This window comes from Marmota flaviventris, chromosome 3 (genome assembly GCF_047511675.1).
Source record: "Marmota flaviventris isolate mMarFla1 chromosome 3, mMarFla1.hap1, whole genome shotgun sequence".
In the NCBI taxonomy this organism is placed as follows: domain Eukaryota; kingdom Metazoa; phylum Chordata; class Mammalia; order Rodentia; family Sciuridae; genus Marmota; species Marmota flaviventris.
Window position 1 is genome coordinate 145,286,382 of NC_092500.1, and position 25,491 is coordinate 145,311,872.

Sequence of the window (25,491 nt, forward strand, 5' to 3'; positions counted from 1 at the left end):
CCCTAGGAATAGTGAGGAGCAGGTCCCTCTCGGGCACCCAACCCGGGGCCACCGAGCGCCACGAAATGCTGGGCGGGGCCGGACAAGCAGCTGCTTGACTTCTTTGCGCGGCCGCCGTGGGCGGCGCAAAAAGGGGCTAAATCTGAACCATCTGTCTCCACAAAGCGGCCCGGCACCCCCGGGGCAATCATTAGCGCAGATGCCCTGGCCCTAAAACTCCCCAACCGGAAGGTGGCCTGTGCGAACCGAGCCCGCACAGTGAGTGGGAGGCGGAGACACCATGCGACTCCCCGCGGCCGTGCGCACCGTCCCCGCCCGCCGCCGGGCCGCCGCCCCCTCCGAGCGCGCGCCGCGCTGGCCGCTGCCACCTTCCGGCCACGCAGCGGCCCCGCCTCCTCTCGCGATTTCTTTCCCCTGGGCGCGCGTCGGCGGTGTCGGCGGCGGCGAGGACGAGCACCGGCCAGCAGGCCAGCGGAGCCCGCACCGGAGCGGGCGGGGGCGGCCGTGCGGGTACGCGGCCGCGCGCCACGTGGCTCCCCGGGGAGCGGGGTCCCCGGCTCGCGGGCCTGGGTCGGGCGTGGCGAGCCCTGAGGAAGTCCTGCTCCGCGGGAAACTTGACAGTGGACCACCTGGGGTGGCGGCGGGGGTTCGGCTTCTCTCCGGCACGCCCGGGTTAATTTAACGGCGAAGGCTGCTGCCTCTGCCGAGCTTTCTCCCTCGCGGTGGTGGCGGGAGTTGGTTCTGGGAGTCTGAAAATAGCAGTCCTTCTGGCGTCCACGTGTTGGGGCGGGAACGCGGGCTTTAGTTTCTGGATCAGAGCTGAGGGAGTTGTGGAGTTCTGGGTTTGCCCAGGCGCGGGGCTAGCTCGGTCTTCCTGGACTAGTTGTATACCAGCCTCAGGTCCCTTCCGTTTGTGCAGCTGGGTGTCAGTCCTCCCAGGGCTCCAGTGGGCATTAAACCACGCACAGGACAGGTCAGGCGTGTAGCGGGGTAATGCACTGCTTTCCCTTCCTGGCCTGCCTTCCCCCATTTCCGCTCTCGCTCCTGTTTAGTAGGTACTTACGTGGCACTCTATAGCCTTTGCAGATGCCAGTCCTTACATCAGGTGGGCAACCAGGCCAATACAGAATCTGGGGGTTCTGGTTAAGAGGGTTTGCAGGCTCCTCAGAATTGAGGCAACAGAATCAGTGGGCATTTAACCTGTTAAATGTCATTTATCCTTTTCAGGCACTTCTGCACTGCTTAGAGCCAGAGTTTAGAGTCCAAAGCTTGAAGTGGAAGTTTTGGGAATTTCTCGCTTTCTTTTAGACTTTTTCAGTGATCCGAGTAGTTGAGGGGATCTTTTTTCTTTTTTTTTTTTTGAAAGACTTTCTACCTGAAGGTCTAGACTACCTTCATGAGCTCTCCTTATTGTTGAGACCACTGGTGCCTGCCCTGAGTGAAGCCCGTGTTACAGAAACCCGAGTTTAGAAATAGTTTATTGTGATTTTTTTAAGATGTCAATTATTATGCTTTATTAAATTCTAGGTATCTGCCACACTTGTAATACTTTTCATCTTTTAAAAAGCTCAATTCCCTGGGGTTCCCCATGTAAATTTTAAATATATAAAAGTGTATTTTTAAAAATTAAAAAAAAAAAGAAATAACACTTTTCATAGTTTTCATTTGATCTGGTCGTCAGAGTCTCTATAACTTCAGTTCCATCTAGGGAAAGGGACAAATTATCTGGTTAATTTTCAATTGGGACAGCTTCAGATGTTGACTTGGGAGTCCAAGTGGCATGGATAATACTCCTGTGTGGCTTAGGGCAAATCCCCTAAGTTTACTAAATCTGTAAGATGGGATTTTACTGCCTACCTTAGCAAGAAATGAAGCTTGAGCGAGATGATGTATATAAACAAGCTGTTTGCAATCTATTAGATGATCAATAAACATTTCTTTTATATTCTCCTTCCTGTGCTGACTCCAAATTATAAGGGAGGAAGAGCAATTTGTAGGTCTGTTGTATGTAGTAACTTGAAAAAATATCCCATGAGAAAGCAGTAAATAGATGAAATTGTTGGGAATGTGAAGCTAGTCATAGGTGCCAAATTCATACTTCTGAAATAGTAAAATTATTTTTTTTAAAGACCAGAGACTGTCCGAGGTCCATGTTTTGTGACTCCTGATTGATAAATGTAGTTAAAATAGTCTGTTTAGAGACCCAGAGTTTAGTTTGGTGCATTGAATCAAAAAGCAGGTTTACCAAAATACTTTTTTTTTTTCAACATTTTCTCACGTTTTTCTCTAGATTCAACATGAGTGAAGTTTCCTGCAAAAAACGGGATGACTATTTGGAATGGCCTGAGTATTTCATGGCAGTGGCCTTCTTATCAGCACAGAGAAGCAAAGATCCAAATTCCCAGGTAAATGAATTTCATAGGGGATGTTTAGGTAGTCACCGAGTGTTGCTTACAAGTGAATAGAATACAAAAGGGGATGTCTGTCAACATGCAAATGCAAAGTAAGTCTGCTGCCTTTGTGCTGTAGTCCTGCATGCATACATTTTCCCTAGAGACTCTAGTTTCCTTCACTGCCCGCCCAGTGGTAGACCAGCCAATTGTAGCCACCAAGGTTTTGCATGTGTTTTCCTGTAGGTTGGAGCCTGCATTGTGAATACAGAAAACAAGATTGTCGGGATTGGGTACAATGGAATGCCAAATGGTTGCAGTGATGACCTTTTGCCCTGGAGGAGAACAGCAGACAATAAGCTGGATACCAAGTATCCATATGGTAAGGCATTTTATATTCTATCCTGATTAGTGACATAGCTTAATTGGGAGGTGCTTAATTCAAAAAGTCACAAAGCATTATCTTTTTATCAGTTACCAATAAATGGAAAGAAAAAAAGTCCTGTTAAACTACTCCAATTTCCTGTCCCCATCTTTTAAGTTCATTTCCAAAGAGAGCCACTGATGGAAGCATGGTAGTGCCTCACAGCCTGGCCCTGAGGTCCTAGGCTCTGTTGCCTGTGGTGGGCCTGGTGTGCTTGCCTGGCAACCTGTACAACACCAGAGCAGCAACAGAGGTCTGCAGCCCCTTGGCAGAGATAACTGAGGGATGCGCATAGTGACACTGAAGGTTGTTTCTTGACTACTGGGAAGTGGGTCAGCTTACCAAGTGCTGCCTGCAGCTTTGCTCTGATGAAAAGCAGGATTCATTCAGTCTCTCTGCTGAGTTAGTTCAAGCTCATCTCTGGCAAGCAGGAATCAAGCTGAGCTGGACCTCAGGAGATGGATGGTGCAGTTGCTTCTTCCTATTGTGGGGCCTCTGCAATCCCACAGTGGTCTGTGGTCAGATCAAAAGCCAGAAGGTGTGGAAACGAAAACCTTTGGCTTGCCCATCTGGATTTTCATTTTGAAGTTAGGTGAGGGTGCTTCTTAGAATTTATTGAGCCCCAGAGAGAATCCTTTCAGAAATTATCTGGGAGAGACAAACCACAGCTTCACTTTTCCTTTTATTCCCTAAAGAATATGTAATTAATGCCATAAAAGAGGCTAATTGAGTTGCGTATGTTGGTTGCTGATTTTTCATAATGTTCAGGCCTGTATTTATGTCTGAAAGTGAACAGACTGGCTCTGTTGGAAGTAAAGTAGATTAAGGCCATCCAAATGGGAAAGGTGCTTTCAGGAAACCAAGTTCAAGGTATGATGTAAGACCTTTCTTCTTTGTTGACTTTTCCCTGTAGGTTTCCTCATGAAGAATTCCAAGTCTGCATTTAGTCTAATTTACTTTTTCTAATGTTCCTGGACCTTTATCACCATAAATTTCTAACTGCCAAATCCTCCATGTTTGAAAGAAAATGAGAAAAGGTACATAGAAGTAGAGAAGGAATTGAGGAATGAATGTGGGGACAGCAAGGAAGTATTTGGGGTGTTCAGGTATAAAAAAAAAATAGCTCAGTGATTAAGGGGATTTAATAGTCATATAGTCAGTTTAACTTCACTCTGGTAGGAGTAGGAAGGGCAGGATCAGAATTAGGAGAGAGTAAGACTGTTTTCTCAGCCCCAGCTTCATAGCTGATGGTAATGAGTTATATGAAAAATGTGCTAACATTTAAAAAAAAAACAACTTTTTTGTCATCCTGCTTTTGATTCTGTAAGCATTTGATGGTAAGAAAGAGAGGAAATGATTAGTTGTTTTTAGGTCTATGCAAAAATAATTTTTCACGGTACTCTTCAGCGTCCCATATAAAAACAGTGAAAGTGAAAGGGTCGATACAGTAAAGATCTACATTGAAATGTATGACTACCACAGTCAATATTTCACCGAGTCAAGACAGTGAAATATTGGTCCTCGTGCTGAGCTTGGATATGGAGGAATTCTTAGGAGATTTAGCCTGTTGTTCCCAGGCTGGTGGCAGAAGATGCCAGTGAATGAACCAATGTGGAGGGATTCTCAGTGGCAGTCCTCCCCATGAAACCTGTACCTTCTTTAGTCACTGTGAGCCCCAGGGAAATTCATTGCAGTGGCCTGCAAGCTCAAACCTTTGCACTTGCCAGTGTTCCATAACCTCTCAAGTGACTGGTTGTATTTGCTATGAGACATTGCCTTTTGTCCAAGTGGGATAGAGTACCTCTTAGAGCTGCTTTCCATAAAAAAAGAAAGTTTTTGAAACCCCCACAGGCATCTGCCCAACTGCACTGATTGTTTTTTATTGAATAGCTGCTGAGTTTTAGAGCACTGGTTGTCTGCCTGCATTATTATTATTTTTTTTATCATCCATATGATACCTCTAAGTTTTCAAAGCTCTTTGCCCTCACTTATCAATTATTCATTTTATATGCAGCTGTGTTAGAATACAGGTAATTTTCTTTCACGGAAGTAAGCTTGTAATTTGATGTACCATAAAAGTTGTAGAAGGTATTAAATGGTTTTTAAAAGGCATTTAGTATTACTCCCATCGTAATACTTGTAAAGATAAGCTGTAAGTCTAAATAATGATGACTGGGTATTCACTGTACACTCATTCCTCTCTTCCATGCTTTTCAGGCCACAGAGAAATGTTTAAATTGCCTAGGATGTAATAGAAATGTTTGATGGTAGTTGACTAAAATGCAAATTCTTTCCCTTTGGTTTTTAAGACTTTTTAAAACAAAGGTGGTAATGTCTGGTATTGGATAATGTATTTCTTTCCTCACCTCTATTACGGGTGACTGCTGCTGTGTCAGGAAGGCTAGATTCATAGGTTATGCATTAATCCCTGTAAAGGACTTTTGGTAATTACCTAGAGATCTAGACCAGTGATTCTTAACTTTTGAATAAACAGGACTGCCTTTTAAACCTCAAAAACTTCCAGTATCTTTTCCGTAAGAAAATTCATGGTGACAAAACCTATTACATGTCATTAACACATTACATTAATATGATCTTTATTATTCAAACAGTGTGTTGGGAATAAATAACACATTGTGTGCTAGACATAGCATTTATTCAGTGTGGACCATGCTAGGCCTCTTGCAGTACTCCAGTAATGCTTCATGGTTCTGTGCACAGAGTTGAAGCCTACCCTGTTCTTTTAAGTAAATTCTGTGATGTTGCATGTGCGTGGTGGTATCTCCTAACTTCGTGATCAGTGCTCTTTCTACTGTGCTGCTCTCTCTCTCCAGTGAGGCTCAGGAATTCAGCTTTTCTGAAACACCAATCATCTTCTTTTGCAATTGAACAGATTGTAGCTTAGATGAAGTGGCTTCTCAAGAACTCAGAGAGTGGTGACCTGTGCTTAGTGTTTAGAAAACCACTTGCAAATGACTTAATATTTCTTCAGAGGGGAGTGCAGGGGACTAAATGTTTGTATCTTCCCTACAATTCAGTATGTTGACAATCCAATCCAAATGTGATGGTATTTGGAGATGGGCCTATAAGAGGTAGTAAGGCCATGAGGGTGGAGCCCTTATGAATGGGATTAGCACCATTATAGCAGGGACCCCCAAAGAGTGCTAGTTCTCCACCATGTGAGGACATAAGAAGGTGATAACCTGCAAATGTGGGTGAGGGCCCTCAATAGAACCTGGCAAATTAACACCCTGATCTTGGCCTTCAAACCTCCAGAATTGAGAGAAATAAATAGGTACTTTATTATAGTAGCCCAAAGTGACTAAGCCAGTGAGCTTAGAAATTATGCAAATTCGAGTTTATCAATAACATACAATTTATTCTACTTTAGTAATTCTGTAAGCTTGAAGTCATTAGCCTTGATTGACACTTTATAGGGAGGAGGGAAACACAGAATACTTATAAAATACTAGGAAGAGTTTTTTTTTTCTGGGCTGTATCTCTAGAGAGGCATTTTTAAAGAGTGTTTTTGTTCTTCCAGCCTTAGGATCAAAACTTCATGAAACTATTTGATTATAATGTAATGTTAATATGGAAAGTGAAAATTCCCCCTGCTAAAGAAACTGCTTTTATTTCATCTTTTTCTTGGAAAATCCAGAAGATAGTATGATGTCAGTAACAGTAAATGGCAGGAAGAAGGCAGCATTGTTATAGTGAGAACCCTCTCAGATGAATGGCAATTAAAAACCCAGGAAGCAGCAAATTTATCTAATTTATCATAAGAAGAGACTTTGGAAGACTTTTATTTTTATGAGGGGGTGTATTACTAAACTCACATGAAGTGTTCAGTTGACATTTTTAGTTTCTTTTTCTCTGTGAACTTTATTACGGTGAAACACATTTAATCAAAATATCAATTTTATAAAATGGAGGTAAAATACTCTTGGTAATACAGGTATCACTCTTTCCTCAGGTTTTTGTAACTAGTTTTGCTGCTATAGTTTACAGACCACAGAGTTGAGTAGAGCTACCCTGTTGTTCAGCTTCAGGGAATTTTGAGCAGTGCTTGCTCCACTCGCCCTGCCTTTGCACCTGTTTCCCATTCATGAAGGGTCTAGGGTGTAAGTGTCTCCTTGGCTTGGCCTCCTCCTCCCACCCAATTAATGGAGAAGCCAGGATTGCCCTGCCTGCCAGATCACACCTTGTCGCATTAGGGACCACAGTCTTGATGTGCCTGGGAGTGGGAGGTAGCCTCCCTCAGAATACACTGGGAGAAACAAAGACCCATCTGTTCCTATTTCTGTAGGACTACCCTAAAAAAGGATATGATTCTAGGAAGCAAAAACCTGGAATTAACTAAGGCAAGTGATGGCATGGCAGCTTTAAGCACTTTTGCCAGTGTGTGGCAGTGCTTCTTTAAATTTTATATTTAAATTTAATCTTTATTTTTCAGACTTAGCATATTGTTAAGCATGCATAGATGTCATTTTCGTGATTACTTAGCCATTTACCTTACCCTCTTGAACACTGACATTTTCCTGACTGCCATGCATGTGATGTATTTCTTTGGCATCCAAAAGGTTAGTCTTGAGAAACTAATTTATCAAGAAGTTAGGAGACTGATCCTTCTTAAGCTGTGACTTCCTCACAACTTGTAAGAGCTTCTTAGTAATTAAGATCAAATTTGTTCTTTCAGTCAGTTGAAATTGAATGCCCTCTGGTTTTGTTAGGCAGATCCTGGATTTGATGACTTGCTGTTTCTTTTTCTGCAGAATTTAATTTCACTTATAGCTTCCTGCCATTCCGACCCTGCCTAGCCATCTAGGAGTTATGGCCTGACAGCGGGTCTAATTAGAGACTTTTGTACAAAGTAACTAATATAATCAATGGAAAACCTTTGAGCACTTGTGCAGGAAAGAAATTAAGTAGATTGTTTTTGTGAATCAAGGGGCAAACCCAGGCTTGATTTGTGGTTTTTTAGGTCAACAGGAACTCAACAGTGTATATTTGAGTCTCTCCCCTGCCCCCTAAAGTTAACCAGCATGATGTAAGACTATTTTACTCAAAGGTATAATTGCTCATAAAGTCTCCAGAAAAGAATAAGTAGTTATTTTTAAAAATCACTTGATTTTTATGTATGTAGTTTTGTAGACACAGTTAATTATTTTTTAAAGCATTAGTAGTCATTTCATTATAAATACCTACACAGGAGGGATAGTAGCAAAATATAACCCCCTGTCCTAAAGAGCACATGTAAGAAAAACCAAAATGCTCATCTAAGGGACTCAAATCTACCCTTGAAGAAATATGTATGCCTATCTCCTTTTGCTAAAAAGTGATTTTCAAGTCAGCTCACCTCAGAAGTCTGAAATGAAACTCGATTTAAGTGGTTCTCAGAAGTGGGCTTGAAAAGTTATTCTTTGTACTATTTATTTCTTTAAAAACAGGTTTATTGAAAAATTAATAACCTTAATAGATTTTGGGGCACATTCAACTTCCTGTAGAAAATAAGTATGTTAAGTATTTGAGCATATTAGTGATCTGAATGCAAATGGGTATTCTTGATGATAAGTACAACTTCTTTAAATTTGCTGAGTCTGCTTAGCAGCTCTGGGTTACTGTGTGATCCCCTGATGAGTCTCATGGTTTATATTTTGATGAGGGGTTTTGTGTTACTTGTGTTGATTTTGACAGATCTTCTCTGAAATTGGCTAAATTACTAAGATTATATTTTATTTTGACTTTTTTTCATCAGGAATCTCTCTTCCATAGTTTTGCTAATACTGGTATTTTAAAGTAGAATGTGTGTACTATTCACTCCCAGAATTTGCAGTAAAACCTGGTTCTTAGGAATCCTTGTAAATATTGATACTGCTTTTCAAACTTTTACTTCTTAGGACTTTTTTCCCCTACATTTATACATGCATTATAGTTGTATGTAATAATGGGATTTGTTGTTACATATTGGAACGTGCACACAATATAACAAAGTAATTTGGTCAATATTGCTTCGCAGTTTCTTGGGACTTCTATGTTTGAATGGGGTTATGTTTGTCTGTAAAATACATATTAGTTAATTAAATGCCCACAGTGCTTAAAAAAGAGTGACCACATTCCAGAGAAAGAACCCTGGACCGGCCATCAAGAGCCCTGGGTTCCAGATCTGGTTTATTTATACCCAGCAATTGTGCAGCTGTTGGACACATCACTTGACATTTATTTCTCAATATCTTTGTGAAACAGGTTATTACTGAGGACTCCTCCAGTTCTATAATTCTAAAGAAAATATAAATAATATAGCTCTGATTGCATTAGATTGGTTTGTTTTTCTGCTTGCAGAGTTCTGAAAGCATTCTTGGTCAAGGTTGCAGAGCTGTAGAAAGCTATTGGTGGCAATGACACAGGGAGAATGTGAGTGTGGGTAAATTAATACATAGAAACAGGCTTCTTTCCTTTCTTCCCTTCCAATAATTAAAATCTGCTGCAGTTCTAAGATGAATTCAAACCAGATAGAAGACAGTATGCTCAAATAGGAGGGACTGGTTAAACAGTGTTGGTTACCCCACAGCCATGGAGATTAAAAGATACTGAATGAAAAAACGTTGGATAACAGCAATAAGAGAAAAGATCCTGTGTCCATGTGAAGAGAATATATGAGTGCATTTAGAACTATTTGGAGACAAGAGGTTGGTCTAAGACCAAATGGAAAGAAATGACTTTAGAAATCCTTTGTGAATCGCTCAATGTGGTACTTACTGCAGTGTAGGTACTTGCCTGGCACTGGACTCCTTGTGACAAACCCAGAGTATTGGTGAAAGCAAGGAAGTCATGCATCGGGGGAGAACACATGTCCCTCCATTCATTCTGTAAGAGGGTTGGTGCCAGCTAATTAGTGGAGGTGTAAATTTTATCTCTGTGCCTCCTTCAAATGATAGATGCCCAGTAAATTTAAAATATTGAATATGATAACTGAGCATGAATTTTTAAATTCTGCAATTAAAAGACTTTGTTCAAAATGCCATTAATTTTGAGTTTAGGTGAATAAAGGGAAGCAGAATTCCTCTTCATTTTTCCTTTTGCAAGTGAGTTATCACTTTTTAGGGATTGAAATAAATACTAATGAGTCATCTATTCTTTTGCCGGTGTGAGGTGTCTTCTGGTGATGGAGGTGTTCTCTTGAGTCATCTCGTTTCCTTCTTAAAGATTATAATCATATCTTACAATGCATTGGATTTTTTTTTTTCAGAGTATGTTCATGTACTCATTCATTCATTCCACAAATACTTATAGAGCGTCTATGTGTTATCTGCCAGGCAATCTGCAGTGGTAAATAGAACATGTATAGTCTGGCCTCTTTTTTAAAGGAATTTTCAATTTAATTGTAAAAGAGGTATCTTATTTAATGAAATAAGCAGTTACTTTGAATACTCCTTTCTAAGGAATGACTTTTAAGCTGAGATCTGAAGGATCAGATGGGCCCTATCAGCTAAAGATGGGTGTTGTTTTTTGGGATGGGGAATAATGTTCCAAGCAGAGGGATTGCTTGGGTGAGGGCCTCAGGTGGGAATGCTCTTGGAGCAATATGTGCCAAGGCAAGAATTAGCCCAAGCCTAGTGAAAGGGTGAAGTGGTAAAGAGAGGTTAAGGAGTTCAGATGTAAAAGATTGTGCTATGGATGGAATGTTTATAGCCCACTATAAGTTCCATGTTGTAATCCTAGCCCCAAGGGCGTGGTATTAGGAGATGGGGCCCTTGAGAGATGATTATATCACAGGATCAGAACCCCCATGGGTGGGATAAGTGCCCTTTTAAAAGAGGCCCCAGGGGAGCTAGCCAGTCCTCTACCATGGGAAGATGCAAAGGAAGGTTCTGTGATCCAGGAAAGTCCATAAAGTAGGAGTGCAACATGTGGATGGTGGAGCCATGTTTTAAAAAAGAGGGAGTTGTGCACAGTGTCAAGGGCCACCGAGAGGTCTAAGATTAAACATGGCTATGGTGTTTAGCAACCTGGAGATCACTGTTGACATTGCCAAGAGCAGTTTGGAGAGAGTGGTAGGGTTGAAAGACAAATTGGAGCCAGTTGAAGGAAGAACAGGAGCCAGGGAAGTGGGGACCTTATTTAGATAAGGTTTTGAGATGTGTGGCTTTGAAGAGAGTGGCATACTGGTTGTGTGGCCAAAAGGAGACAGGCCGAGAGAAAGGTTTGTGTTTTTTTTTGTGTGTGTGTGTGTGTGTGTTTTTTTTTTTGCATCAGGCATTTGTTAACAGATGGGAAACATCCACAGAGAGAAAAAGGGAAAAAGAGGCAAAGCATTTGAAGATGTGAGTGGGGTTGGCCTCCCAGGCACACTGGTTAGTGACAGGAGGACACCAGGGCACATGGAGGGGGTAGGTGACAGCAGATGCTGGGGTTCGTGGAATGGCTGGTGGGATGTGATAAATGGCAGCCTTTCCAATGATGCAGAGGCAGGCTGGCAGCTGCAGGAGCAGGTGTGGACGTGGTGGGAGGAGAAGTGCTATGGACCAGTAGAAGCCTGCCTGAGAAATATCCCAGGAATGTAGGGCAGTGTCAGGAGCTTGCCTCTTCCCTCAGAAAACTTAGCTGGATGGCTAATCCCTCTTTTCCACAAGTTGAAACGGGATCAGTGAGTTGCCCGAGGCGGGCCTTGTGGAGTTGGAATTAATTAGAACACACGGATCCTGACTCCTGTTCCAGTGCTCAGTCCCAGTTTACCTTTTAAAAGCTGTGAACACAAGAGGGAAGCTTTTAAGCCTGGTGGTGTATATTTACATTACAAAACTGTCAAAGGATGATTAGTGCCCATTTCTCCTGGTGCCTTTTTAGTTCCTTTTAGGCATCGCACATGTATTTCACACGAACAGTAGGAAGGGAGTTGGCCTGGCTTACCCATGGATGAAATGCACTTATTCCACGTCCTCCTCCCTCTGACCTGATTGTGTGCCCTTAGCACATGGGGAAGCAGTGTAATTAGAGTTCTGGGGGCTTTATTATCAATAATGGAAACACCACAGTCAGAAATCTCTTTAGCCCTAAGCACTACCATTGGGGCTAAGTGGCTCCCCTGGGTGTCATGAGTTGTTGCCAGCAGCTTTAGCAAGAGGCAGTGAGGAAGGGGGCAGGGACGGGGAACATAGCAAGGGGGAGAGAGAGAAATGTGTGTTCCTGTGGTCAGGCTGAGCTGTGCAGCCCAGGACTGCCTGGTCTCAAGTGGGCAGCCCCAGGAGGTGGGAGGCACTAACATTTACCAGGTTGATCTTCCACCCTCTAGTAACAGACTCTAGTCTTTCTACTAGTTCTTGGAGGCAGGGATTTTTCTCACCGTTTCACAGGTCAGGAGGCGGAGGCTTAAAGATGCTACAGTCTTGAACTACTTGGTGGGGGAGGCACTGTGTGAGCAGGTAGCTGAGTGGACATGGTGAAGAGGAAGCACAGGGGAAGGAGCTGGCTCCAAGAGCTGAGGGTGCTGTGGCCTAAGAGTGGACCTGGGATGTTAACCTGAAGTGTTCAGCAGAGCCTGGGCCAGTGGCAAAGGGTTGCCCTGGAAGTCCATACTTGGCCCAGGGCTTGATAACTTGGCTCCACCTGCCGCCTCTTCTGTACTGGGGATTGAACCTGTGGACGCTCTACCATGAAGCTGCATCCCTAGTCCTTTCATTTTGGGGGCTGGTCTTGAACTCATGATCCTCCTGCCTCAGCTTCCCAAGTTGCTGAGATTACAGGCATGTACCACCGCACCTAGTTTGACTGCTTTTTAAGTGAATGTCTCACCCCTTTCTTCCCAGACCTGGCCCAAATTCCTTTCTGCTGGTATTTTCTTCTAGCAGAGACTTCCTCCCTGGATACAGGGTGGGAATACAACAAGATGTTTTCCATGCTTGAGGCTGGGTTCTCCACATTATCACTATTTCCTGTTTTTATTTTCACATACAGACTTACACTCTTAAGTAGAATTGTATGTTCCTCAATGTCAGAAGGTAGTGGGGCCATGTTGTTTTATCTTGTGAATGGAAAGACTGCTACCTGCGCACGGGGCTGGGGGCACTGGTATCTACATGCTAAGCACATTTAGTGGGTGGGTGGTCAGACGGAAGTGCTCTCACTTGTTTTCTCTGCTCAGGAAGATGCTGTTCCCTGGCACCCAACTTCTCCAAGTCCTCTACAGTGAGGACCAGCTGTAGACTGGAGGCTCTTTTCTTAGGAAACAAGTCCAGTTCTGCCTAGTGGCTTCATTTGCATAATTTTTCAAGTCTGTAAGGCTTCTTCCTTCTAGTCCCATCTGCTCTTTGTGTAACCCCATGCTAGGACAGGGGTGGATCGTCATTCCTACCTGTACTAGAGAGAGGCCAAGGCTTGAAGAAGGCTTTATCTCTGTGTGGGCAGATCCCAGGGTTTAACCCACTTTGTTCTGAAAAGACATCCGTTATCCAAATACGTTTTTCTATAGAAACAGCATCACCTGAAGATCCAGTTCTCCACCTGCCTGCAGAGTCCTGCCCTTCTCTAGTGCTTGTAGCTTTGACTCAATCCCCTGGTTGTTTTCTGTGCCTGGACACATTCTGCCCCTTGGATGTGAGCTCCGCAGGGATAGGACCCACCTCCTTCCTGTAGTCCTGGCCCCCAGTTCACACCCTGTGAATGCCTGGCCTGGGATGGGCAGTATCTAGAGCCAGAACTTATCAAACATAGATGGGAAACGCTGAAGGTTTTAAACTGTTTCTCTTTCTGCCACATCCCAGAAAAGGATGGGATGCTCGGGCCGGGACTAGGCTGGTACCTGAGAATCTATGAGTGAAGCAGCTTTGGAGTGCTCCAATAAATCCACAGGTGTTGTGGTCTGGATATGAGTGTCCCCACAAAAGCTCCTGTTAACGCAGGAATGCCCTGAGGTGAAATGATTGGATTGTGAGAGCTGTAACCTAATCACTCCATCCTACTTTGGGCTGGGTGGGTGGTAACTGTAAGCAGGTGGGTCACTGGGGGCATGATCTGGAAGGGTCCATCTTTCCTGTGGCCCCTTCTGGGGTACTTGGGGTGTTGGTAGGTTTGGGGCTTAAATTTAGAGGCTATTCTACTTTAAATTATTAACTTGAAGGATAGGTACCTGGGAGGCTGGCAGTGACATATGAGGCCCTGTCAGGATATCTTTCAATAATTAAGAAATAAGTCATTGAAATTCCATTTTAGTTCCCAAACTTTTAAATGGTCCTGATAGAGGAGCAGGTGCATGTCCCACCCCTTGATGGAAGTCTCCATCAGGCACCTGTTCAGCCACGAGGGCAGGGGTGTAGGCCCATGCTCCTAGATATATGCCCAGATATAGTAACTCTGACAACTTTAGGACCCCAGAAACAAAAACATGTAGATTCTTTTTTGGAGGAATAATGATGGGAAAGCTTTGTCATCCGAAAAGAGGTGGGATATCTTGTAAAATAACACTTGAGTCATTAAAGAAAAAAACTCACAGTTCATTCTTAAGCAGTTACCTATTTCATGACTGTTGGTTGCAGGGTGAGAACCCAATTGAAAGAATAGAGTGACACACCCTACCTTTTCATTCCTGGCTCTGAGCCTTGTGTTGTCAGTGAACCCAGCCATCCAGGTGTGGAGTGGTTCAACCTGGTATGGTGGCAGGAGTACAGTGGGGCTGCTCCGAGTCTCCTTAGCTCGAATTCTAGTAAGTGCCACCCCCAGCCTGCCCAGCCTTTTCAGGTCAGCCCTGGGAGAGTCCTCCTCAGGCCGAGGAAGTCACTTTCTTCAAGTAAAATCCTGTATCTCTAAAAATGAGGCATTTTAAATAATCTGGAGTTTCTTTAACTGGAATATAAACTTAGTTTTCCATAGTGCACATCATGTCAGGCCCCAGTTATTTCCTGTCCTGTCTCAGTAGCTGTTGAAACCCATTTGAGGCTGAATCACACTGTGACTGCTAAAGTATTTGTGTAGCAGTTAGAATTTGTTGAGCATTATTCAGGGCAGTTTTTTTTTTCTTTAACTATTTGAGTAACCTTAATAGTACTACTGTCAAAAATAGATATTGTATTAGCCTTAATATCAAATAAGATGGAAGTTAAATCTGTAAAACGTTGAATCTCTTAAATTCAACGAAGGATAGAGTATATCCTGTTAATTTGTCAAACTTCTAAAGAACCGCCTACATGAGACAGTGAGGATTAATCAAGCCCTAGTAAGAGAGAATTTGAAAAATACAGTTTTCTAATTATACAATCTCTTCCTAGTGGTCCAAGGTTAATGTAGTTCTGAATTCTGACAGTTAGTAATAGAAAAGAAAAGACAAGACCAAAGCACATGAATTGTCTTATAATTACCTGAAACAGAGGTTCTCCTTTGGCAATCAAGAACTTTATAAGCACTAATCTGGTATTTTTAGCATTTGATTCTCTTCCTTTTAAACAATGTTGGGAGTAATTGAAGGGTTTTGTGTCACTCTTTGTGCTTATCAAATATATATGAATTATTTGAAGATTTCTTTTGCTTATTGCTTAGCTGTCAGTATGTCACTCTAGGTAGTTGGAAAATTCATCTGTTTTTGGACAATTTTAACAATCAGTAGTCCTTAGATACTGTGTCTTTTAAATACTTTGTCCTTATTCCTACTCTGAATACAAAAACTATGTTTAAAACTAACAGAACTAGTCTTTGGTTGGTGATTGCACCCAGGTATATTTTGGCTCTTGCTGCAGTTCTTTTTAGGCATATTAGCACTAGAGAAATTTATTCTTTAGTTTATTGCTGTGAGATATCTGTAAATGTTCATTCTAGTGGGAAAAGGTACAGAGAACCGCCCCCCCCCCCCCAAACTCCAAAGAAGGCTTGAGAAGAAGGTGGGAAATTAGGGTTATGAATGTGGAATCCAGGGTTTTACAATAGATGTGTTATCTGAGAATCTAGAATAGATGAATCTTTAAATCAGTGACTGTAGGAAAGACGTGGAAAATTAGGATGGAACCTTGGGAAGGGCCCAGAAAGGCAGAAGAAAGAAAAGGATCCACAGAAAGGTAGGAAAAAGACAGGGTATCGTGGTCTTGAAGGTTTTAGGGTAAATAGTAGTCCACTATTCCAGGGCCAAGAGAACAGTGAATTCAAAGATTGCAGCCAAAAAGAGGCTGTGGGTTTTGGTAATGATAGGATCATGCAGTGGTATGGAGGAGCTGGGTCAATCAGCTTTCACAGCCAGTTCTGCACTTCTCCCAGCTCCGTCACATTGGGAGGTATTTACTTCACAAAAATTGGTGGATGCTGCAAATCAGGCCTTTTTCTTTTCTTTCTGCGTCATCCTTCTTTTTCAGTAATTGCTTGTGAACATTAATCAGCAAATGACAGAGCCTTCAGTTGCCATAGAGTAGTGAATCTCACATTTATTACTTGGCCACCCAGCAAATGTATACCTGAAACATAGTAAACATAGGTTTTAGGAGAAATACATAACCCTGCATTTGGGATACATTCCAGTTTCTGCCTTTACCCTGTCAGTTTCATTAAAACAAACAAACTGATTATAATTCATTAAACTGGTTTTATGACTTGTAGTTTGAAAACATAATTTCAAAGAAAACTAGAGGTTATATTTGCAGTACAAAGTCAAGAGATGATTATTTAAAAAATTGAGGAAGCTGTTGTTGAAATATTGATTCTCCTGGAAAGGAAGAAGGAGAGATGCTAGGAGATGACCTCTTCAGAATGAGGAGTAAGTGTCTATGTTTAAAGGTAAAGAAAACCAAGCAGAGGCAAGCAGGGGCCTCAGGGTTGGCACCAGGAGAGGAGATCCATGTTTTCTTAGTGAAGAGTTTTAGAGATGATCAGATGTTCTGGAGGACTGAATGAAACTGAGAATATTAGGAAGAAGTAAAAAAAAAAAAAAAAAAAAAATCAACATATTTGGTGTTTTAAAAATTGTTTTTATTTAGTTGGGAATGTACTTTCTTAGAGCCAATGTTACTCTTGTAAACCAAAAGGGCACTTGTTCACCTTGTCAAAAGTCATCCTTTATTCTCCTGCCTCCAGCCCCCACTAGGGATTGAACCCATGGCCTGGTGCATGATAGGCAAGTGCTCTGCATTAAGCTACATTTCCAGCCCAAAGGTCATCCAGCTTCTAAGTGGCAAATTGGGCCTTGAGCCCGGTGTCCTGCTGTTGCAAAAGTTCTTGCTCCATGCCTGCCTGCCAAGGTGCAGAGTGCAAAGGGGGAAGGGGTTGGCTCTGTGTCTGACTAGCCTGGGCTCCGGAGCAAGCGAGGCACAGGCCAGACGCATTGGTTCTGAGTGCTCTTTGTGTGGAAGCAGACTTGTGACTAATATAGATGACTAGACTGAGTAAATGAGTCCCCAGCACTTCACTCAGACTAACCTATATTAAGCAAATTGAATGGACTGCCATCAAATTGGTCTGCCCCGTATCTTCTCTGAGGATATGGGCTCCTGGGCCTGAGGCCCCATGGAGTAATGTCTCCTCATGTGGAATGAACCTGAAGGGACCTGCGAGGAGGTTTTGGAGGGAACCTGTAGTTAGAACTACAGGGGCAGTGGAGACCCTGGACCAGAGAGGCAGGTATTAAGCCAGAAGGGCGAGGCCAGATATCAGGACCTGAATAACAGCTCAACAGCTCATGGGGAATAATAGGGTGGGGAACAGGTAGACAGGGGCGAGTGCTCCCCTAAGCTGGGGCTTCTCTCCCTCCCTCGGCCCCTCAAGTGAGTCTGGAAAGCAGGTGTTAATCAGACAGGCCTTGGTGGGCTGAGGACTCTGGGGAAAGAGGCAGGTGCTGGCTGTGTCTGAAGTTGAAGGGGTGTAGGACTGAGCAGGAGAATGTATTCCATACATTCATGTAATGAATGTGCTAAGCTCATCATCCTGTGCTCTTGACTGAATGCTTGGGTTTGGTTTTTGTCATTGTCTCGTTTTGAATATGTGGGATTGTGGGTTATGAACTACTCCTTGTGAGAGTTTCCCATGTACCTGCCACTCTGGCACTCATGTTGTCCAGAGACCTCATGTGTTATTAACAAGACGTTCTGTATTTTTCATCTTTTGATTTTTTTTTTTTTTAAGAGAAAAGAAGTCTGTATGTTATTTCTATAAACCACCCTTGATACACAGGGACATCAGATACTTCCCTAGAGAATCTGTTTCATATGGTAATTTTCACTAATGAATCCAGACCTATAGTGTTAAGTTTTGCCCCAAACTGCCTCGGATGAATTGGAGAAAGATCGTTGCCGTCAGTGTGATAATTCTTAAGAAATTGAAAAACGGACATCATAATAGTGTTTCGTAACAGTTTCAAAGACTCTAGTTCTGAAGTTCTGAATATTAATACCAACACCATCAAAAATATTTATTAAATGGAAAAACCTATTTTTGATATTTGAATTTAGGAGGACTTTTAGTATTTCCCAATGTCACCATCAATAATTGGAATCTGCATTTCCTTCTTTATTCATTCAATAAATATTTAACACCCATTATGTTCATGGCATCACATTAGACTCTGGGGAAGTTACAAAGAACCTAGAAGGCTGGGCTCTGCCCTCAAGGGGGAAATAAAAGAAACAATTACATCTAATTGGTTTTAACACTGAGCAATGTTAATGCCAGCTTCCCAGCGTCTTGGTCACCCGGGGAGAAGGGGCCAGGGGAGCCTGTCCAAGGCCAGTGCCCACTTGGCCATGCTGCTCCTTCTTGAGTTTCATTCTTCTTATCCTGCCATGCCCTTGGGGTTTGGTAAGCCAGGGAGTCTTGGGAGGTGTGGCTCAGATCCCCGTGTGACCAGCCAGGATTATCCTCTGATGGGATGGGATCTGATTAAGCGCAGCTTATTTCTTTAGATTTCCCTGTAATGCCAGAGACTGTTTATTTTCACACATGGCTGAGACCCCCTCAAAAATGGCATTCCTCGTCTAAATGTGAGTATCTACTAATATTTCCCGAGAGAGCTCTTGGTCAGCTTTTTGCCTGCAGCATCTCGGAGGTGCTACAGAACACAAGGCGCCCATGGGTAGTTGCAGTTCCCAAGTCCAGGCCACACCCCAGACTATCACACTCTCTGGGTATGGAACACACAGATATGAATGTTTTGGAAGCTCCTCCAGGGACAAGTTTGCCCGTTACTGCCGTAAGTAGTGTGTAGTATAGTCTTCAATAACACAGAAACTTAATAATGATACAAGATGGCCATACAGAAACCATGGGCAGGCCGAGGGATTCAAAACCAGCCTGTGCTGGAGTCCTTCTCACTCCTTCCAGAGGAGGAACACCCTTGCTGGCAGGTGGTAGAACACCTAGCCAAACTGGACCTCAGAAACCAGCAAGCTTTGACAGGTATGGGGAAGGAAGAAGGGACGGGGCTCCCTTTGACCTTAACTCAGGCAAGCCAGGGGATAGCCCTCGACCCTCGTTTTGGGATCATTGGTGGAATGGGACAGCATCAAGAGCTTGATTCTTCATTGCTGTTAAGTGGATGAATGTTTTTCTTATAAAAGATAAACTGCTGGTTATCTACTAGTGTTTTTCCTGTGTGTCTTGGACTGAGAATGATGAGGTGAAGCAGATCCCTCAGGGTAGAAATGCTCAGCTTTGCTTCTTGATTCTCTTGCTCTTACTGCTCCCTGCCCTCTTAACGGCCACACAGAGTACCCCTGTGTGTGCATATCAACACATAAATGAGCCATTTTATGTGGGCAATTCAGTACCCCAGGATCTTGTGGAGCGATGAGCTATTGCTTGGCCTAAGGTGGGTGAAGGTACTTGACCTCAGCCCCCCTGGCTGCTCTAGTGCTCACGGACTGAGGGCTGCCGCAGTGATGGTTTTTTAGACCATGTGGCCCTCATTTGGTGTTCTCAGTATGTGCTGTTTCTAATCAATTTATTTTTATCAAGTCTATTTCAGAGGGGGGAATGGAATGCCTAACACTTGGTAAATTCTTCATGAACTGCAATCAAAGTTTTTCTTTCTTTTTCAAACTCACAGTATGCCATGCTGAGCTAAATGCCATCATGAACAAGAATTCGGCTGATGTGAAGGGCTGTAGCATGTATGTCGCCTTGTTCCCATGTAATGAATGTGCTAAGCTCATCATCCAGGCAGGTAGGAACCCGGCCTTTCCATTTGTCACATTTGCATTGCTGCCTGCTCATCAGTAGCTCATTGCAGATGCATTTGATCTTAAATTGCTATTGTTTAGATCTAAATTAATTGCACTATCAACTTTGCAAGATATTTCCCGTGTTTTGTTTTTGAATGGTGCCAGGTAGTCTAAGACTAATTGCATCCTCTGTGATTCTTAGCATGTTTTTAATTTAGTTTGCAACTTCTTAAACTGCAAGCTGCCAAAAAACAACACAGGCATTGCATATAATTACTGTCAATTTACCATTCTCTGACATATTGTGCATAGATTAGGGGGGAGGGAGGGAAATGAACTTCTGTCAGAAACAAGGTCAGCTGGGAGTCTGTATATCAAATTTTAATTTGTAGCTAATACATGGTAGATATTTGAGGATCTAAGCATATCTTTGCATATAAATGCTGTAAGACTCAAATGGTACTACTTTAAGTTTTTCTTATATTACAGTTACCATAAATCTCCATGGTTGTATTCTGAATATTTCACCTTTTTCAAACTGTCACATCTAAGATTCATCTACACTTTATCTCCATAAAGCTCTCAGCTTGAGATTTAAAGACTTAGCGTGTTTAGCCAGATGTGTGGTTTAAAGGGGCTGTTTATCATCAGTCCCGTGGATCTAAGAGCAGAAGAGGTCTGATTGAATCAGAAGCCGCCCTTAAGGAACAGTGCGGGCTCCCATGCTGTTGCTACTATTCGATCTTCTGGGATGTTTCCTCAGCCGTCTGCAGGCTGCAGAGGTGGCAGCAGGTGCATACGCTGAGCAGCTATGGTCTCTGTGGTTGGCTCCCTTGTTCCTCCCAGAGCTGGTGGAGTACAGAGCCCCTGGGATTCCTGACTCTCGGGTTTGTACTGCCTGGTGAGAGCAGGAAAAGGAAGCAGAGCTGCCCTCCATGGAGCTGGGTTGAATTGTTCTGCTGAGCCGTTCTTGGAAGCCCAGCGGTACCAATCTCTCAATTGGCCAGCACCTGCCACTCCTCCTGTATCCCTATTAAGTTCAGAGTATTTGCCTTGTGAATAAATATTTGCTTACCTGCAGTAAAGAAAATTTGTTAATTGGATTAAGGTTTGACTATTTGACATGTTTGCATTTTGCATTTGTTAAAAAAAAAATCCATGAAGACTGGAGGGCAGATTAAATATAATCTACCCTCTGCTATATTGGAAAGCAGCAGATATATTTTTTAGTAACTGGACATTGTCTGAAAGCAGTTAAAAAAGGTAATTAATCATAGATGTTACAAGAACTCCATCTGCCTCTGCCTGTCTTTTGCAGGATCTATATATGCATATACTAATGGGGCTCCCACTGTTCCCTTTTAAGGTATAAAAGAAGTTATTTTTATGTCTGATAAATACCATGACAGTGATGAGACAACAGCGGCGAGGCTCATGTTTGAAATGGCTGGGGTTACGTTCAGGTAAGTCAGGAGAATTTGGGAGAAAGGTGGTGTGAAGGGCTGATGTAGAAATACATTTGACCTTGTCTGATGTTCAGTTTCTCCTTGTGATGCCTGAATTCCACACTTGGAAGCGTGTTCAGAAATGTGATGGCATAAGAATCTAAAGCTTATTTTAGGGGTAGATTTTTAAGAGTAGTGACAGAAGTATCTGAAGACAATCTGTTTAATGATTATCTTTTAATATTTGTAACTTCCCAGGGCTTAGGCTAATTATTCAAAGAGCGAGAAATTTAAAAATTTACAAGTTTTGTATAGTAATGCCAAACCTTTGTAAATTTTGTAGATGTACCAGCTCTGGCATAGACAAGTTAGGATGAAAGTAACCTGCCAGGTCAAAACACTAGGAGCTCTTTTTAGAGCAAATTTTAATTGAGATTAGAAGTCTTTTAGATTTTTATGATCATCTTTGCTGAGCAAAGATTATGTAGCATGTTTTACTTGCAATTAAATTCAGTCACCTTTGATTAATGGCAGAAAATTTATTTGATACTGAAAAGCTTTTACAAAGCTTGATGGTAGTTTTGGTCAGCAGTGGTAGGACCGTCATGTTAAGTCACATGCCCAGCCCCCTATGCTCACTGTTGGGGATTTGGGTTTTACGTGATGAATCTCTAGAACTAAATTATTGTGTCTTATGAGACTTTAAATCCAATTATTTGGATATTCTCTTATTGACTGATTTTAAAAAGAATATGTATAGCTCCCCAATAATTTTCTTTTTAGTTGTTGGAGAAGTAATGAGTAATGAATAAAAAGCTAATGAGTACAAAAATATAGTGGGTTTATTTTACCTTTGCCTTTTCAGAACATGATTTTAAAAAATTGCTCCTCACTAAAACTAGTTGTATTTTGCTGTGTATAAGAGGCAGAAGAAAATTTACTATCATTCGCTTCAGAGCAACTCCAAGTTGGCTGCAGAAATTTCCTAGAAAATAAGATAAATCTGATAGGAAAACGAGTAATCGGATATCATGTTGTGCAGCTAACTTGTTAGAAATCCCTGACTCCCGGGTAATTCATGAACTCAGGTAGCTGAAGAACATACAAACCAGGCCACCCCATGCATCTTTTTTTTTTTTTTTTCGGTCTTCATCTTTTCTGGTCCATGTTTCTCTCGGTATGGTGCAACATAATTGGCTCCTATAGAGATAAACTATCAAACAAATCCCAGAGCATTTTTTTTTTCCTCTGCACAGAAAATATAGTTTAAGCCAAAGTAAATAAATTGCTTTAACTACTCATTTGGATAATATCTTTATGTTTTGTTTTTCGTGTTTAGGAAATTTACACCCAAGTGCAGCAAGATTGTCATTGACTTTGATTCAATTAACAGCCGACCGAGTCAGAAGCTTCAGTGAGTTCCATCTCATTAAATCTCCAGAAGATTGGGACTGTCCTCTTCTTAGAAGCTGCTAATGTCTTTCATCTTGAAGTTGCACATAACTTTTTAATGGCCAGCACAGTGCCAGTAGACATCTAAAGAATATAAAGTCTCAAATCTCCCTTACTGTCCCTCCTGTCACATGGAATCTGCATCAGTTTAAACTATTGATTTAAGGCTGAAAATAAGGAATCCCGCAGATGGCTGGCGTGAGGGTGTCTCCTCCCTGTGGCCCGGCTTGCTGGGATGCTGGGGGCTCTGCAGAAGAGCCTCTGCTCTCTGTTTCCCACTGCATTTCAACAGCCACTCCTCGCTGCTGCATGTGCTGGAATGACAAATAAATAATTGTTGTGCTCTTAGTGGGGATGAGCAGACACACTGATGTGAACATCTGGCCCAAATGAAGCATAACATGTAGTGCCCTTGGAAAAAAAAAATGGGACCCAAGTGACAGTAGCATTAAAGTCTCTGCTGCAGGAGTTGAGGGAAACCCCCACTCATCCACCCAGAAAACCCAGATAGGGTGGCACATCTGTCCTGACAGATGATCAGCGCCACTGAACCAGGAATATTTTCTCTGTTCCTGTTATTCTGCCACACACATGCTAGTGGCACATTATCCCTCTGGGGGTGGGGACCCCTGTTGTTTTGGCTTCTTATTTTTGGTTTGTTGGTCATGGAGAGCTGTTACATTTAGTTTATCCGAATAATGAATTGTTCTCAAAGGACACAGCCCGTCTCCCCTTGTCACCTCCTCGAGACCATACCCTGCTGTGGTGGCAACGGGGCTGGTGGGGAGGGGGTGTCAGGTTATCTCCCCTACGCTGCTGCTTCTGCTGTGTGGAAACGGGTTGCCTCTCCTGCACACGCCAACATGGTTCATTTCCGAGCAAATTAATTCCTGTCCTGAAAGTGAATTGTGAGAAATTCCACCCACCTGGAGGCCGTTTATTCCAGATCTATTGGCGACTGGAGCTCATTTGAGCTCCTGGCGCCATGCCTTCACCTACACAGATATCACCCTCCCCATCGCTGCGGGTTGGGAATGTGTGGCTGTGTACCTTGTCTTTAATCTCATTTAATTTTTATTAAACATGCTCAGTACCTTTGTTGAGAAAATGGTTTCTTTATCTTAAAGATTATTACCTTTTTTAGAGTGCTCTTATGTTTTCATTTTGTCTCTGAGGTTTTGTACTCCTGTGTTCTAGGGCATTTTGTAATTTGGCTCCTTACCAATATTATTAAAATCTTATTAAAATCTACCACAGCAGAGTATGTTCATTTTTATATTATCATAATTATATGCTTAGCTCTCTATTTCTGCCATTTCTGTATTGTCATGAAACACATTACATAGATTTATGCTCAGAGAACAATCTGAGGTACTTACATGCTGTGTACTTGCCCAGGGTCGATGGGTGATGCTTCCTTGTGACCAGATTTTGGGTGTTGGGAGGGGCTGCCTATGACTCTTTTCTGGGTTCCCTGCTCCCTGTCTCAGGTGCAGACATCTGATAGGTCCCCAGCTACTCCCTCCTCTAATGCTGAAGTCCCCTATCCCATCCTCTGCTGCCCTCTCACCTAATTCTGTTTTTTTTTTCCTCCTCTATTTCTCTTTTCTCCTTCAAACCCCTTGATGTCTGTTTGCTCCAAAATAAACAAAAGGAAAGTAGAAGAAAGAGAGTTAAAGATAAGAAAACATTGTATTTTTATATTGTTGTAAGTTATGACCCATGTTAGCAAGGAGCGTGTAATTTTTATGTCACATTTGCACATATATCTGGGGGCTAATAAGAAGTGTTATGTTTATTTAACTTTGATACTCTCTTATATTTGGTGTTGGTTGCATTGAATTTTAGTGAAAAAAAAGGTTTTTGCTCCCTAAGAGGGATGTACATGCAGTGACAATGACAGTCTGGTTGGGTTGCTCATGGGGTTGGGGTGCTGTCAGTGGGTATATAAGACCTCCACCTCTGAACTGTTGTTGAGCCTGATTTCCTGGTGACTGGACTAGAGGTAATTACGTCTTAGTTTCTGCTGTCACTCCGGGAGTAGCGGAATTGTCCTGTCCAGAGAATTCTGCAGATGTCAGTGTTCCCGTTAATAGAGGTTTGCTTTGAACTGTTGCCTTTGGGAAAAGCATTCCAGAAGGAAGAGGTTTTGAGCAGCCTTTTGCCTTGCAGGCATTACTAGATAATTGTGGCGAAGGGAGACTGTATCTGAGAGTCGTGTTGCTGCCTGTCATGGCTAATCAGTGACAATAAGGAAGCCATCTTTCACTGAACCCTTGGCAGAACCACATTTAAAAAGCGAAATTTGAGAGTGAAATGATAGGAACTCCATTTTCCTGACATTTTAAGCATCTCTTCCTTTTTTTTTTTTTAAAAAAGAATTGAACCTGTCCTTAAAGACTTCTGAAGCCCAACAAGACCCAGTAATAAAAGTGATCTAATGTATTCACCATCTTTTCGTAATTCAAAACAAAAGAAGCATTAAAAACTGAGAAAAATCTCGTGAATAAAAGTTTAGGCTCACATGCCTGGTGTTCTGGAGTTCCTGTGGGCTGTGGATAATTTTTGATCATCAATGTAGCTGATGATTAAAAATAGGATGAAGAAGAGCTTGTTGCAGAAGGAATACAAGGAGGCAGTTTTTTTTTTTTTTAGTTGTG

General features: G+C 42.4%; 1 protein-coding gene across 4 annotated transcripts; it reads left to right on the plus strand.

Moving 5' to 3' along the window:
* The first annotated feature begins 419 nt into the window (after positions 1-419).
* Dctd (dCMP deaminase) lies at positions 420-24,082 on the plus strand. 4 transcript variants are annotated; one of them, XM_027926937.2, is made up of 6 exons: positions 420-510; positions 2,291-2,405; positions 2,637-2,772; positions 19,820-19,936; positions 21,301-21,397; positions 22,719-24,082. In XM_027926937.2, exons 2-6 carry the CDS (start codon positions 2,298-2,300, stop codon positions 22,795-22,797), a joined length of 537 nt encoding a protein of 178 aa, XP_027782738.1. In that variant the 5' UTR covers positions 420-510; positions 2,291-2,297; the 3' UTR covers positions 22,798-24,082. The 4 variants fall into 4 exon arrangements, with proteins under 4 accessions (XP_027782738.1, XP_071466612.1, XP_071466614.1 ...); XM_071610511.1 differs by lacking the exons at positions 19,820-19,936; positions 21,301-21,397; positions 22,719-24,082 and adding an exon at positions 18,678-19,811; XM_071610513.1 differs by lacking the exons at positions 420-510; positions 19,820-19,936; positions 21,301-21,397; positions 22,719-24,082 and adding exons at positions 545-973; positions 18,678-19,811.
* The last annotated feature ends 1,409 nt before the right edge of the window (positions 24,083-25,491 follow it).